The following is a 17596-nucleotide window of genomic DNA, read 5'->3' on the forward strand; positions in this document are numbered from 1 at the left end:
GGCCCTACAGTCTCTAATACAACTACTCAGCTTTGCACAAAAGAAGCCACAGACAGTATGTGAGAAATAATGGGCGTGGCTGGTCCAATAAAACCTGATTACAAACAGGTGGGCTGTAGCTGTGGACTACTGCTCTTTGTGATGGGACCCCTGTTGATCTCTGCATCATCTCATGCAATTCTTCCCTTCACGCATTCTCTTTCAACCACCCTGGCCTCCTCTCTTCCTGAACACACCAGGCACAAACCTGCCTCCAGGCCTTCATGTTAGTTGCTCCATCTGCCTGTATCACTCTTCCTTATGACAAATGCATGACACACCCCCAACGTTATGTCAGGTCTTTACTCCAGCGTGGTCTTCTTAGTGAGGGGTTCCTGTGGTGCCCTATCTGAGACCCCAGCCACTATCCCTACTCAACTCCTCTTTCTCTTTTATTCTTCTCCACAGCATTTATCCCCACCTAATACCACATAGGTTCTACTTACTTATCTTGTTTATTATCTCTCCCTCTAATTAAAATAAGAGTTATACACGGGAGTTACATGTTTTTGGCTGTTTTGTTTACTCTTTTAGTCGCAGTGCCAAAATACTGACTAGTGAAATAAGTATTTGTTTTTAGTAGCCGAGTTACTGAATTTGTTTGTCTTTAATGACACACGAAGGTAAATACACAATCAGATGTTCATCTCCTTTCTTTAGCCTCCCATGTTCATTTTTTCCCCTTTATTTCCTGGCTTGGGCTCAAACTTAACTGATAAGCATCTTAGAAATCTTCAAAACAGATCATAAATAATGGAGGATTATATAAGTCAAAAAAAAAAGGGGCAGAGGTGAGGGTTAGAATCATTTAAAAGAACTGGAATAACCACAAGACTAAATGGATATCACAAATTCGTATTTTAGAGCTTTTCCTACACTTCTGGTACGGAGCACAGCTAAAACTATTATGAGATAAAAGTTACCAACTGAAGCTCACTGTCAAGGTGGAAAGGGACAGCAGGCCCCCGTATTTCAAACTAGTTATCCAGGCATAAGTTATCTCAAAATGAGGGCCGTGAATAATAAGGGAGAAGAATTCTTGCTCAGATCTTAATTTTCCAAGACTTGTCTATTTCAATGAAGAGTTTAATTATTACAATGGAGACATTAAAAATTAGTATCTTATCAAGTATCATTTATTTAAACTATAAAAAGGGATCAGGCAAAAAATAATGGATTTTGTCTCAAAGATATCACTGCTTACACTGAATTTCTATGAAATGGTACAGAACCACAATCTTGAGTTTACTTTATAGCTTCTATTTCTGCCTTGTCCAAACTTCTGTAAACTGGAGAGCTACTCCTTACCTTCACTCTCTGAGCTAGAAAGCCTGCGTTTGTGAACTCGTCTGATTTCTTTCCCACGTCGTAAACTCTTCTGGGAACCATCACTTTCGGAATCTTCTTTGTAGTTAATTTGTCTTTTCTGGTTCCTCCTTGACCGCCTCCGCCGAGTTTCTACAAAATCATCACTAAAATCATCGCTAAAATCACTTTCTGTTCAAGGAAAAAGAAATACAAAATTTAAGTCTATTAAAGAGAAATGTAATTAGCTTAGGTTATAAAAATGTAAAGCTCTTAATAAGTAGGGTTCAGTAATAACAATTTTTAAATTAATAATAATGGCTATAAATCTCTCTCTCTTTTTTAAGTAGGCTCCACACCCAACATGGGGCTCAAACTCACAACCCCAAGACCGAGAGTCGCATGCTCTACTGACTGAGCCAGCCAAGCGCCACTATAAGTCTCTTATTTTCCTCTTAATAGTACGAGTAAATGCGTAGGGGTCTTTAATGCCAAAGCTCCCTAATGTTTCCTATTAGCAGCCAATGTCTGAAAATAAAAGATGTCTTTAGGGGCACCTGCGTGGCTCAGTCGTTAAGCGTCTGCCTTTGGCTCAGCTCATGATCCCGGGGTCCTGGGACCCCTTGGTCTCCCTGCTCAGTGGGAAGCCTGCTTCTCCCTCTCCCACTTCCCCTGCTTGTGTTCCCTTTCTCACTCTCTGTCAAATAAATAAATAAAATCTTTAAAAAAAAAAAAGTAAAAGATGTTTTATACAATCTTTATCTCATTCAACCTAGAGCTACCCAGCCAGCTACATGGGCTGCTCTTCTTGGTTATTATTTGGTTACTATTCTGCCTCAAAATAATCTGCTGTTCCTTTGTGTACAGAGGTATGGTACAGTTATAACTTCACAATGTACTGCACAGATTAAAATCTCTAATCCCAGAAAACTGATAAACCTGTTTCAAAGAAGTATAGAATTAGAGTTACATTTTTGGCTTTTTTCCATATGGAAATAAAATCTGCTAACTATAGCATACAGGGCTCCTTCAATTCTCAAAGTGTTGTTAAACAGCACTATCCATACCATCTCTGATTAGTAAACAAGAGACTATGACATTGTGTTAGAGCAGTTTTTCAGGAGTGCTAACAAATTCCACTGAATTATCACATCCAGCCTTATTGTCTAATGAATTTCAAACACTTCAAAATGGCTCACCAACAGTCTGAAGGAGTCCTTACTGGCCAAATCTGGGAAAAACTGAGCCTACACAGCAATGATAACAAAGAATCCACAAGTACATACTGATATAAAGAAATAAATATATGGGGGAGAAGGGAAGGTGCTTTCTTAAGGAACACCAAATAATAAATATAAAAGGAATTATGGGGCCAGGAAATCATCAATGAATGCTAAAACTATGGGTGAAACATCTGAAAAGAAATGGTATACATATAGTCTCAAAATGCCCTCCTACAAATTCCTGTTAATTATAAAGGGAAAAATAGTGGAGACCCGGAGAACATATATTAGCTCTGTGATATTCCAGCTGAAAAATGTATAAACTGAATCTAATCGCAGGAAGCAAAAAAAACCCCTGATTGAGGGACTTGTATACTCTTCAAAAATGTCAGGATCAATAAAGACAGTTTGAGGAATATTGCAGATTAAAGGAGACTAGAAGACATGAATAAATGCAATGTGTACTCCTGGATTAAATCCTGGACTAGGAAAAAAACTGATAAAAAGGACAATTTTGGGACACCTGATGAAATATGAATATATACTATTAGATAAATGCAGTATATCAATGTTTTATTTACCTATTTCAAGAAAGATTTTACTTATTTATTTGAGAGAGAGAGAGCATGAGCAGGGGGAGAGGGAGGGGCAGAAGGAGAGGGAGAAGCAGACTCCCCTGCTGAGCAGGGAGCCCAATATGGGACTTGATCCCAGGACCCTGGGATCATGACCTGAGCCAAAGGCAGATGCTTAACCGATTGAGCCACCCAGACACCCCTCAATGTTTTAAAATATCTGATTTTGATAATTCTACTATGCTTATATGATATATGAAACAAAAAACCCACAAGCCCAGCCAGGTGGAGGATGTAATACTCCTTCCTGGCTGTGACATTTCCTCAGTGAGAGGACAGCTACCTATCTGCCAATTCTACAAAGTACTCCTAGCTGTTCTTTTAGATGCTGTGCCTGTCACTATTTATTCAGTTAATAGAAATAAGCATAAGATATAAGAACATCAATTATTGCTAATTTACAAAAATGAATGAATCACTCACATAGTGATCTAAGTGTTAGAAATAATTGGTGAACCTTCTCTTTCCAACTGCTAGATATCTGAGAAAAATGTTCTCAGCTTACTGAGAATGATTCCAAAGAAACACTATGAAGATAAAGTCTAGGCATGGAAACTTGGCACCAAAAGAATTCATCACAGGGGTGCCTGGGTGGCTCAGTTGGTTAGGCGTCTGCCTTCGGCTCAGGTCATGATCTCAGGATCCTGGAATCGAGGCCCGCATTGGGCTCTCTGCTCAGTGGGGAGCCTGCTTCCCCCTCTCTCTCTGCCTGCCGCTCTGCCTACTTGTGATCTCTGTCAGAAGGAGGGAAGGAAGGGAGGAAGGAAGGAAGGAAGAAAGGAAGGAAGGAAAGAATTAATTCATCACAATCCTAAATGAATTTGGTATGCAGTTAACACATCTATCTGTATTTATTTTTTTAGATATGTTTTATGAGAAAAACTTAGTTACTAGTGAGTCATAAGAAGACAATTCAAAGTTTTATCGGAAAGCTTATATCACAAATGAATGAAATTTTATCTTAAGGACTCTTAACTCCAGGGGTGCCTGGGTGGCTCAGTTATTAAGCATCTGCCTTCGGCTCAGATCATGATCCCAGGGTCCTGGGATCGAGCCCCACATCGGGCTCCCTGCTCAGGGGGAAGCCTGCTTCTCCCTCTCCCACTCCCCCTGCTTGTGTTCCTGCTCTTGCTGTGTCTCTCCCTGTCAAATAAATAAAATCTCTAAAAAAAATCCACAAAAAACAAAAACCTCTTAACTCCAGAAGTTCTAAGAATTGAATTGGTGTGATATGGGTACAAATTATTTTTACCAGAGTCTCTACTATTCTCCTCAGACTCCTCCTCTTCATCATCATCAGAATACTTTTTCTTTGGGGTCTTTCTCCGCAAACGCCTGCTTTGCCTCATTGGCCGGGAGGGATGTCGCCTCAGTCTCCGGCTACAGAAATCAGTGTCGCTGTCATCATTAGATGGTGGGTCTTCTTCACTTTCATCTGGGTTTTCATCAGATACAACAAACTCATCTTGAGATCTGTCCAAGAGAAACCAGATGAAGTATGATTCTGAGTTCAAATTCTAACAAGTCCAGTGAATCATTCAGTAATGGTTAATGTAAAATAACTAGATAATTGTAGCAATCTGTCTGTTAATAAAATGGAGAAAGGTTTTGCCATCTATTCTTCTCTTAGGAGGAGTTAAGATGAACTGATGCTGATTTCTGTACATAAATTGCTTTGGCGTCTTGGGACGTCCCCCACCTGACTTAAATTTAACACATCCCAAAGAGAACTCATTTCCTAACCTAATCCTCTCTTCTGTCTCTGAGCCTTATATTTGGAACTATTACCTATCCAGTAAATCAAACCAGAAACCTGGTATTTTTCCTAATTTTTCCCTTTTCATTTCTCACATCTAATCAATTATTAGCTTCCTCTCTGAGTCAACCTCTTAAAGATAGTATCTCAAACCTGATCCCTCTTCTCTGTCAGGCACTCATCTCCCACCTAAACCACCACAGCAATTGCCCAGGGAGTCCCTCTAGTCTCTAGACTCATTTCCCCTCCAGACAGCCTCCAAAAGAATGTCAGGATGAATTTTTCTGAAACATAAACCTCATTAGCCGGATGGTTAAAACCCATCCATGGGCTTTCATCATCTTCAGGGTAAGATTCCAAATTCCCATGCATGACAAACAAATCGCTCCATCATCTGGTTCCGTTTTATCTTTTAGCCACATCTCCAGCTGGGCACTCTTTACTTCTTCCCCATATTCTTGCTACCCTGACATACCAGGAGTTTCCTAAATATTCCATGATGTCTTATGGCTTGCTGCCTTCGACATGTGACTGCTCTTAGGATGCCTGCCCTCTTTCTCATCCCACTTTGAATCTCAAACTCACTGATTTGCCCAATTTTTCATTCTTCAAATTTCAGATCAAGCTTTGTTTCCACTCTAAGGTTTTCCACGAACTCTCTAAATTTATCAGACTCTTCCTTTACACACTACTTAGGCTTTCCTACATTTTTGCAGCAATCACACAGAATGACTTTCTTGTGGTTTACATGTTTGTTTTCCCCACTAACAATCTGAGAGAAGAAACTCTGCAGTATTGTTTCAACACCTGCTCTGCAGGAAAATCTTTCCCCACCTTCCAAACTGGATTACCTGCCCCAACCCAAACCTCTGTGGGTCACCAGAGAATAGTACCTAATTACCTGGACTTGTCTAATTCTCACATTTGACTAGGAACCTCTCATGGACATATTGGCGGAAGGTGGCATGGAGATGCACGGCAAATGAATGCTCGATTCCAGTTAATCAAATGTAAATACAATTTTGAATATTAAACAACCATAAGCCTACTTTGTTTTGATCTAAAGAGAGCTAAGATCAGCATTCTTGAATCTGTTTTAAATAGCCTGAAAATAAAAAGAGATCGTCCATGTGCATGAAGAACCAAAGGCCCATCACAGCATGGCTGAGCTTCTCTGCGAGCCCCATTTAAGCCTGTATCTAGGGAATGGGACCTGCTGGCAAACCACGTACCCGTCGCTGATCTTGAATTCATCCTCACTCTCTTCTTCGTCCAGGTTGCTGTCACTGTCCAGATCATTCAGTCGCCGGCGTTTCTTCCGACGTGCAGCAGCTGCCCTCTGGGGTCGTTTATTTTCTTTTCTTTCTTCATCCAAAATAGTAGAGATGTCTTTCCCACGGTGACCTGTGATGGTGGAGATATCTTTCCCTCGGCCCGCTCCTGAGTTCAGGGGGAATGGGGAGGGCGATGAGGGGAACAGAGGGAGGAAGAGAGACAACGGTATGTTTATTAAAAGCTTCTCTCTAGATAGAGTTGTCCTTGTTCATCCTTAGCGGCTCATTTACTTTTTTCCTACAAATAAGCAGTTTTCTCACAACTTCAGCTGACAGAGCTCTCATCAAGAGAATTTTTGCATGTGTTTAGTCTACTAAGGGGAAGTTCACCACGTAAAGAACCTCTTTTTAAAAAATTTGATAAAATTTGCATACTATAACATTCATCTTTTTAAAGTGTATAGTTCAGAGGTTTTCAGTAGTCACAAAGTTGTGCAACCATCACCACTAACAAATTCCAGAACATTTTCATCAACCTTGAAGGAAACCTCATACCTATTAGCAATCACTCAAGAATCTCTTCTTCAAAGTTGTCTTTTGGACATGGCTTTAGAAAGAGACCAATCCGTTTTCTTTTAACTGTGTGTGCAGGACAGAAAAGATGAGAATCCCGCAGCAAAGCTGTAATAAGGTGCAGAGCCCTGGAAAAGCTGGTGACTTCTTCAGACAGCCTACTTACTACTGATCTTCTTCAGAGTTTCCCTAAGTACTAAAGGAAACCACAATGCTCCATACTGGAGCACTGGTAATTCTCTGTATCGCTCTTTCATTAAATTACCTTCAAATCCTTCTGTTTTCATGTCACCTGTTAAAGACTATGAAATTAATAAACTGATTTTTAAAAGGTTGATCTAAAGCAATCATTTAGATTAAGATTATCCATAATTTTTAAGATTTTGTAGCAGTAGTGATCTAAACATAATAAGAAAAGTTTAAGTGGGTTTTCTATTTGGAAGCAGAAAAAATTTTTTTAATCTACAGAGGAACATTTAGATTTTATATCAGGTCATAAAACTACTTGAAAAATAATTAATAAGATCTGAGTCTACACATTGACACAATGTCCACAAATTATTTTGAATCACAGACATTTAACATCAGTAGAGAATAAAAAAAAAAAGTATGCTTACTGCCCTAATCAGTGTTTTGTTTTTAAGTAATCTCTATGCCCAACGTGGGGCTCGAACTCACAACTCTGAGATCAAGAGTCGCATGCTCTACTCACTGAGCCAGCCAGGTGCCCCTACTCTGGGCATTTTAAGTTAACCTACTGGCCAAGTCATATGAAGAAGAGGGAATAATAAACACATACCTCCTCCATCAGCTTCTTTGATATCATCTTCTATAGCTTCATCGATTGCTTCATCAAATTCATCAAATCTAAAATATATACAACAATTACATCACAGCCTGTCCTGGTACATGGGTTAGGAGGAGTTGCCTCTGAAATGAAAAAGGCCTGAGTATAAAAATGCTCTCTGCCACTTTGGGGCTGTGTGACTTGGACTACATCACCTCACTCCTGTTAACCTCAATTTCTTTTGCAAATCAGTATCTAACTCATTTTCAGAGATCATCTATACCAGGCATCAGCAACGATTTTTATAAAGGGCCAGACAGTAAATATTTTCGGCTTTGTAGACTCTACAGTCCGTGTTATAACCACTCACCCCTGCCACTGAGCTGCAAAAGACGCCAGAGACAAGGCAAGTGAACGAATGCGGCTGTGTTCCAACAGAACTTTATCTATGGACACTGGGATTTGAATTTCATGTAACCGTCCTAAGATTTCCTTCTTTTGGTTCTTTTTTCAGTCATATATACATATAAAAACCATTCCTAGGTCACAGGCTACGGCTACATAAACTGGCAGTTGAGCTGGGATTTGCCCCACAGGCCACAGTTCGCCAACCTCTAACTACATAAATCACACAGCAAAGTAAGTTGAATTAGTGTTCCAGAAATAATACTAAGTGTGAGAACTACACTATTATTGTCATCAGGGATTATATTACTATTATTACCAAGGTCCATATACAGATGCTCAGAATTTTAGAACTAGATAAAAGTACTTTTTCTCACAAGGGCCACCGCCCCCAACTTAGAGAAGACAAGTCTAGATGATCCCCAAGATTTCTTCACATACAAAACTCCCTTCACTTTAGACCTGAGATGACCAAACGAATAAAGTGACTTGCCTAAAACTATGCAAAATACGGTAATTACTAGCTGCGTGTGGCTATCTATATTAAAATTAATTAAAATGAAAAATTCTGTTCCTTGCTAGCCAGATTTTAAGTGCCCCACAGCTACGTAAGGCACCATGCCGGACAGCAAAGAAATAGCACATCTCCATGAACACAGTAAATTCTACTGGACAGTGTTGGATTAAAGGCAGACAATGGATTAACGACAGAGTTTAAAAGCCAAATATTTTGCCTTTTGAGTTAAGAAACTCATTGCAGCTATGGATTTCCTCTCTAGAAAAAAAAATATCCACACAAACATAAAATTTTATATCTAATTTCAGAGGATTCACAAGTTTCAGGTTAAGAATTCTTCCACAACATAGTTTTTAATGGCTATATAGTATCTAATCTTATAGATGTGTCATAATTTAGTTAAAAGTTTACTTCCAATTTTTTCACAATTACAATCATAGCTATGAAAAACAACCCTGCAGCTGTAGCTTAGGTTTTCTTTAACAAATTCTGAGAAAGTAAAAATCTGTACATCCACTCATCAGGCTAGAATAACAGATATAGATAAAGCCAGATGCAGTTAAGAGAAAACAGTATTTCTCCCAATGACAGGTTGCAGCTATAAAGTGGCAAAACAGCCTCTTCCTCTGAATGACTTCTATTTTCTTACTCACCAAAAAACCTGGTTTTCTGTGTCAGAGACCATTAGAACCTTTGGACTTACGAAATGGTATCAGTAAGAATAAAATACTCCATGCTTGCCTGGAGGATTTAAGTTACTTTTAACACAAACAGGCAGCCCTGATTTATATCCCAGATGCAGAGCTTTGAATAAGGGAATGGACACAACATCCTACACATCAACTTCAAATTCAATGCTTTCAGGAAACAGGAACCTGTGTCCACTATATGGTCTAGATCTGATAGATTTGCCTTCAGCCTAACTCTTCATTGCTTCCTTTACATTTCATCTGAACTCTACCCTTCCTCAGTGTCTTATAACTCTACCTTTTCCTTTGTTTGGTTGAGTGCCCATGGTTCCACCAAGAGATTTTGTTGGACCTTAGGTTTGTTCTTGGTATTCTTGCTACAAATAAAACTGTTGGCATAAAAACTGTTCTTCCAATATCACTTGGCATCAGGGAAGTACAAATCAAAACCTCAATGAGAAACCACCTCACACCAGTCAGAATGGCTAAAATTAATAAGTCGGGAAATGACAGATGTTGGCGGGGATGCGGAGAAAAGGGAACCCTCCTCACTGTTGATGGGAATGCAAGCTGGTGCAGCCACTCTGGAAGACAGTGTGGAGGTGCCTCAAAAAGTTGAAAATAGGACTACCCTATGACCCAGCAATTGCACTACTGAGTATTTAACTCAAAGATACAAATGTAGGGATCCGAATGGGTATGTGCACCCCAATGTTTACAGCAGCAATGTCCACAATAGCCAAACTATGGAAACAGCCAAGATGTCCATCAACAGATGAATGGATAAAGAAGATGTGGTATAGGGCGCCTGGGTGGCTCAGTCGTTGGGCGTCTGCCTTCGGCTCAGGTCATGATCCCAGGGTCCTGGGATCGAGTCCCACATCGGGCTCCCTGCTCGGCGGGAGGCCTGCTTCTCCCTCTCCCACTCCCCCTGCTTGTGTTCCTGCTCTCGCTGTCTCTCTCTGTCAAATAAATAAACAAAATCTTAAAAAAAAAAAAAAAAACCACTCTTAATTTAAAAAAAAAAAAAGAAGAAGATGTGGTATATATATGCAATGGAATATTATGCAGCCATCAAAAAAAAAATGAAATCTTGCCATTTGCAATGACGTGGATGGAACTAGAGGGTATTATGCTAAGCAAAATAAGTCAATCAGAGAAAGACAAGTATCATATAATCTCACTGATATGAGGAATTCTTAATCTCAGGAAACAAACTGAGGGTTGCTGGAGTGGTGGGGGGTGGGAGGGATGGGGTGGCTGGGTGACAGACATTGGGGAGGGTATGTGCTATGGTGAGCACTGTGAATTGTGTAAGACTGTTGAATCACAGACCTGTACCTCTGAAACAAACAATACATTATATGTTTAAAAAAAAAAAAAGAAGATAGTAGGAAGGGAAAAATGAAGGGGGGAAATCGGAGGGGCAGACGAACCATGAGAGACTATGGACTCTGAGAAACAAACTGAGGGTTCTAGAGGGGAGGAGAGTAGGGGGATGGGTTAGCCTGGTGATGGGTGTTAAAGAGGGCACGTTCTGCATGGAGCACTGGGTGTTATACGCAAACAATGAATCATGGAACACTACATCAAAAACTAATGATGCAATGTATGGTGACTAACATAATAAAATAAAATAAAAAAAAAACTGTTCTTCAAGGGTGATAGCAATTTATAATATAACCATGAAGTGAATTTTATCATTTTTTTTCTAATTTTGAAAATTTTCTTGTTTTTACTTTTTTTTTTTTTTTAAGATTTTATTTATTTATTTGACAGAGAGAGAGAGAGAGACAGAGAGGGAACACAAGCAGGTGGAGTGGGAGAGGGAGAAGCAGGCTTCCCGCTGAGCAGGGAGCCCGATGCGGGGCTCGATCCCAGGAGCCTGAGATCATGACCTGAGCTGAAGGCAGACGTTTAATGACTGAGCGACCCAGGCGTCCCTGTTCTTTTAATTTTAATGTGATTACTGAGTAAGGCCAAATAATAGTTTCACTTTATTGGTCATTTTTGCTTTTTGTTTTATAAGGCTGGTTTGAATCCTTTGCCCGTTTTATCAGCCAGTGTGCATCTTTTACTACTTGTAAGAGATTTTAAGGTATTAAAGATTTTAATAGTTTGTCATATGTTGCAATTATTTTTTCTTTTATTTTAATTTTTAAAATTATTCATTTGAGAGAGAGAGAGAGCACAAGCAGGGAGAGGGGAGAAGGAGAGGAGAAGCAGACTCCCCACTGAGCAGGGATCCCGTTGCGGGGCTCCATCCCAGGACCTTGGGATCATGACCTGAGCCAAAGGCAGATGCTTAACCAACTGAGCCACCCAGGTGCCCCTGTTGCAATTATTTCTATCCCAAGTGCATTTCCCCTTTAGCTTTTGCTTTTTGTTTTGAGAAATGAAAACTGACATCTTGCCTTGCTACAATTATGAATATGTGCCCATAACATTTCCAGTCAGCTCCCTCCCAAATAAACAAACAAATGTAAAAAGTCAATGCTGTCTAGTTCTAGTTTCCAAAATAAACAAAACCTTGGTTTCCCTAAAGTAACTGATTTCCTAACAAAAATGTCTTTATTCTTGACTTCAGTAACGTTAATGGCTGGAGATGCAACAGCTTTTACAGACATCATGGAAAAAGCTACTGTATTTCCACAATGAAAAAAACTATACTCAGTGTAATTTTTAAAATTCGTAAAGTGTTCCTTTTGAATTCTAACTCCTTTGAAAAATTTCTTTGCAAGAAAATATTTTCTTTTAGAAGCGCTTCTAAGTCTTTCTTAAATTTTATGTAATCAAATCTCCTTTCCATTATTGTTTCTGTGTCTGATGCTATGCTTAAAAAGTTGCTCCTTACAGTAGATTACATGCCTTCCTTAAATCTTTTTGGGAAGTAAATATTATTATATATAATAGTAGATATAATTATCTACGATTTATAATTATATTAAAATAATTATCCTATATATATTATATATAGGAAGTAGATATAATTAAATAAATTAATTGCACAATACATTTTATGCTAAAGAATATAGTTTTTCATAAATTTCTATAGTACTGTTATATAAATTTAGAGCTGAAGGGATCACCTGCGTTAATCCGCCATCAACCAAGACCTAGGGAAACGGACCATTCCAAGTTACATGGGTAATACACGGTATGGTGAGGACTATAATCTTATTCTTCTGTACCCCAATCCAATGCTGCCTCTAGTCAACTTTGATGTCATCCTCTCTGTTAGCAGCAGTAAGAATCTGATAAACAATTATTAAATGATAACGGTGATGAAATTCTTTTTTGCCCTCTTTCTGTGCTAATACTTTATTAAGTGCTTTATATTTTATACTCACAATAATCCCACTGCACCCATGTACAGATTAAATTCTAGGTGTATTTAGAGCTTAAATATGAAGAGTAAAACTTATTAGAGAAAGCATATGAATGACTTTCTTAATATCTCTCAGTTGAGTTTCTTTTAAAAAGTACTAAGAAGCAGAAATCATAAAGAAAAAATGACAAGAGACATACAAACACCCAGCAAGCAAATGAAAAGATGCTCATCATCAATTAGGGAAATGCAAATCAAAATCACGAGATACTGTCTCATATCCGCTAGGATGGTCACTATCAAAAAAAACCTCCAAAGCCAACAAGTGTTGGCAAGGATGTGGAAAACCTGGAAACTATACGCTGCTGGTGGGAAGCAAAAGGGTGCAACTGCCATGGAAAACATCATGGATGTTCCTCAAAAAACACAAAAATATAAGTGCCATAGGATCCAGCAATCCCACTTCTGGGTATACATCCAGGATGAAATGCTAAGAGTAAATCTCTCCTTCTTTTAACAACCACAACTACATCAAGATTGAAAGATAATACAGTCCTACTGTAAGGTTTGTTCTGAAACTGTAAATTGTTACAACAAGACTGATATATTAGGAAATAATTCAAGCATAATGTGTATTTTATACTTGCTTTAAGTAATTTTATTCATAAGAAACACTAGGTAAATGTAAAAAACTGCACCTAGCCACACAGGCATATACAAACTGCATACATATACATGCCTCAAATATCTACCAGCAACCTCAGCTCATTATGTGTGTTACAAGCTATAGCCATCTGCGTCTACGACTTCCTGGCTGATTTCAAATAACCCTCCTTCTACCACCACACAATGATTTACAAACTGCAACCCACCTCACAACCACTTCCACAGACAAACTTCAGGGATTTTTCAACAGAAAATGTGGTAGTTGGCGTAATATTTATATTAGTTCTTAACCATTTAACGTACGTCAAATGTGACTGTTTTTATTACAGCCATATCTTTTTCTTAAATTTTATTTTATTATGTCACCATACATTACATCGTTAGTTTTTTGTTTTTTTTTTAAGATTTTATTTATTTATTTGACAGAGACACAGCTAGAGAGGGAACAGAAGCAGGGGGAGTGGAAGAGGGAGAAGCAGGCTCCCGGCTGAGTAGGGAGCCTGACGTGGGGCTCGATCCCAGGACCCTGGGATCACAACCTGAGCTGAAGGCAGATGCCTAATGACTGAGCCACCCAGGCACCCCACATCATTAGTTTTTGATGTAGTGTTCCATGATTCACTGTTTACATATAACACCCAGTGCTCCATGCAGAACGTGCCCTCTTTAATACCCATCACCAGGCTAACCCATCCCCCCACCCCCTCCCCTATATTCACATCTTTAAAAAAAAAAAATGTCACTAACGAAATTTTTGAGCGTGGCCCTACCTCCATATTTCCCATAATCCCTATGGTTTATATTGTGTGATTTTACACAGTCCGGCAATTTTTAGGAATTCGTATGTTGTATTACAGCAGAACTGACTTTACCCTTGCTCTTTCCATGAGCAGCCTTTGATTTCATTAGTTATGATGATTTTATATAAAATGGTACCATGATAAGTGCTTTCAAAGAGAAGAACTGCTTGCTATGAGGGCATATAACAGATTTGATCAAGAGAAGGTTAACAAGGTGAAAACAGGAGGGAAATCCTAGGTCGAGTAAAGAGCATGTGCAAATAAGCTGAAAGAAGACTGGCTGATAATGACAGAGTGAGGAAAAATGTGGATGACACGGAGCTGAAAAGCTGGGTACAGAGCAGACTCTGTGGTGCCTGTAGGGGCCTTGTTAAAGCATCGATCCTTATCCCAAGAGCTACAGAAATCTGACAAAGTGTATTAAGCAGAAAAGGATGACATGAGCAAATTTATGTTTTGAAAAGATCATGTTGGCTGCTCTAAAACAGCATGATTCTAAAGACAGTAAGTAACAAATATATATATATCTAACTAATGATTATTATGAAAAAAAGCATATACTCGGGTCATATTTTATAATTTAAAAAAACATTTTATACTCTTTTATTGTAACCATTTCCACATATTTCATACCTATAACTTATACATTTCCGTGTTCTTGTTGACCTCCTTTCAAGTAAGTTTGCTTTGGATTTTTTTGAATCTTTTTTCTTTTCTTCATGATCTTCAGAAAAATCTGGCTCCTGGTTTAAAAATATGATAACAAATATATAGGTTATTAGGACAAACAAAAAGCTTCTTGGAATGAATAGTTTTCTAATGTCTGTCTAGGCAGCACATGTGAAAGATCTGAAAAAATGAGGTGATCTCACACCCCCCCAACAAAACTGAATGAACACGGCCACACTAAGTAGAGAGATTAAAAAGAGTACTGGTGATCAAAGGATGAAGCCCTTCTGTATTAAAATTCTTACGTTTCTGTGAGTTTAGAACTACCTCTTTTAAAACAATCATGATGAAGTTTCTCCACTGATAAATTTTTTAACAAATAATTAAATCAAACACATAGAAGATATTCAGAAGATATGCTGAATCAATGAAATAATGGATTTAGAAAAAGAAAGAAGCATGATGATAAAGGAAAGTAACTAACCAAGACAGGTTACTTAAGAGTGTGATTTAGTTAAGCCTGAATGAAACTGTGTATGAAACTAGGAACATTTCTTCATTTCAAATGAAAACCATGTTACATGTACTTTCACTCATGAGATATCCTTAATTAGAAATTAGACTAATAATGTAAAACAATATTCCTTCCAAGAAACCAACTGTTAAGAACAAATACTGAAGTTTCTAATAACAAACACCCAAAGCACAAAATTAGAAACCCAATCTCCCTGAACTATTCTTTTGTCACTTTACATAAACAACACATAAAGAAGCTAAAAACAAATTACCCAGTATAATATAGGGTTAAAAAACAGCAACAAAAAAAAAACACCCCAGAACATATACCCCATAGCAGTGAGCTATATAAATCTCATTTAAATGTGATATTACATTTTAGGGCTATCAGCATATATGTAATTTTTATTTTATTATTATTGTTATTTTCTTTAGTAGACTCTGACTCTACACCCAACATGGGGCTCAAACTTACGACCCCGAGATCAAGAGTTGCATGCTCTACCGTCTAAGCCAGCCAAGCAGCCCAGCATATATTTAATTTTAATCATGAGGGAAAATATGGGTGATTTCTTTAAGGTCCTAAATTTCCACTTTTAATAAAATAGGTATACTATAAATTTAAAACTATTCACATTACATAAAGTGGGTTAAATTTTAAAACAATTATGACAGTCTCTTCTTCAAAAATACTACAAACCAGAAACTTACTTGTGGAGGAATGATGTTTTCGATACTGATACCCACATACACCAAACGTTCTTTCCTTTAGGTGAAAACAAAAACGCACGCAAAATGAGATTTGCTAAAAATAAAATTGTTACGAAAACATTGCTAACACAGACAATACTAAAATTATGATTTCATGGGAATAGCAGAGGCTAGGTCATAGACATGTTAGCTACTGTCTATAGAGCTTATCGTACTGGTATCTGTGGGAGGCACAAAACTTTCTTAAAGGTAAAAATTGTACAAAGGTGTAACTGAAAATTGTAGTCTTGGAAGTAATTATACTGATGAAATAAAACCTGCGAGCTGAAGTAGACAAGGAAACTTCATGAGGAGAGTTATGCTACAACTCACTGACAAAGTGATTAGACAGAAAGTCAATGCTGGACAAACTAGATCTTTGTTAGGCTGGAAGTTTTCATATGCGTATATACACAACCATAATCTCAAGGTAATAAATATCAATACTAAAAAAAGAAATTCTATGCAACAGAACCATATCAAGGTTCCACTGATTGATACTAAAACCATGTGTTTACAGAGACGAAAAAAGGCAATGCACCCTAGTTGCTCCAGTGAAGATTACTTTTAGAGCCAGTTAACACTTCTTCAGGCAATGTGGATTTAGAACACTAATGAGATCTCCATAGTTTCTTTTCCAAAGAAACAAACCTCTGTTGATTTTAATTCAACAAATTTTACATTAACAAACTGCTATACCCAACAGGAGTTTTTTCTGGTTCTCCCAAAGTTAATCTAATTCACCAAGGACAGATGAGCTCTTATATGCAGGCCAGTGTATGCTGAACTGAACAGAAATAACCACTCTTCCTCCCTTTGCATGTGATGTCCCTTATAGAAGGGCATTACTCATCCAGTTACCTGGGTCCTTTAGAATGCAGCCTTTACTGCCCTAGAAACCCTTGGCTCTGCTAACAAGAATCTTACAGTCTTTTTGAGATGGGTTATAAAGCTATTCAGTCAAAAATTGCAATGTAAGAAAATGATAGTTATTTTAATCAAAATCTGATTTAAAATAGTACAGTTAATGAATTAAAAACTAGGAAAGGCAAAAACAGTACTAGCTGAAATTAACAGGGAAGGCTTCATGGAGAAGTCAGAACTTGAGTTCTCTGTTACTAAATATGTTCAACACATATTTATCCCTACACTAACCAAGTTTACTGTTTTATCAGTTTCCTCTTTTATACCTCAAAATCTCTACTTTCACTTTATTATTATCTCAACTCAACTGAAAAACATTCAGTTCACGTCCACCATATTGAGGTCATGATTTGTGTCAGGCTTGGGAATCCTGAGGGCAAATAATACATGGTTCTTGTCCTCACAATTATTCAACAACTCACTGCAGTCCACTATGAACAGGTATAATGGAAACATGAAGAAGGAATAACTTGTTTGAAGAGCTGAGAAAGTGGAGGCTTTAAATAGGTGGTAACAGTTGAGTAGGCTCTTGAAGGTAGGTATGATTTCTCATCACAGCATTCTCTTGCTCAGTAATCTTACAGAAAGATACCTCTTCCACTCCATCTCACCACTACCTAGCTCAATGATTATACTGGGCCCAGACCTCATCATTACAAATAACCACACCCTTCCTAAAATTTCAATTTCAGGGAACCTATATTCTCTGACGTCTACTGGCTCACTTTCCAGCTTACTCC

General features: G+C 38.1%; 1 protein-coding gene across 2 annotated transcripts in view; it reads right to left on the minus strand.

Annotated features, from left to right (window-relative positions):
• RSF1 (remodeling and spacing factor 1) overlaps window positions 1-17596 on the minus strand; it is a 157477-nt gene that overhangs the window by 7312 nt on the left and 132569 nt on the right. For both annotated transcript variants that reach the window (XM_028115834.2, XM_028115833.2), the window contains exons 10-15: window positions 15894-15948; window positions 14631-14740; window positions 7605-7672; window positions 6191-6398; window positions 4455-4675; window positions 1348-1536 (exon numbers count right to left, since the gene is read on the minus strand). In XM_028115834.2, coding sequence (XP_027971635.2) covers window positions 1348-1536; window positions 4455-4675; window positions 6191-6398; window positions 7605-7672; window positions 14631-14740; window positions 15894-15948 — 851 coding nt within the window. The remainder of the gene's footprint in view (window positions 1-1347; window positions 1537-4454; window positions 4676-6190; window positions 6399-7604; window positions 7673-14630; window positions 14741-15893; window positions 15949-17596) is intronic.

This window comes from Eumetopias jubatus, unplaced genomic scaffold, assembly GCF_037043125.1.
Source record: "Eumetopias jubatus isolate StellerSeaLion01/CBP00866 unplaced genomic scaffold, mEumJub1_p1.0 scaffold_13, whole genome shotgun sequence".
NCBI classification, from domain to species: domain Eukaryota; kingdom Metazoa; phylum Chordata; class Mammalia; order Carnivora; family Otariidae; genus Eumetopias; species Eumetopias jubatus.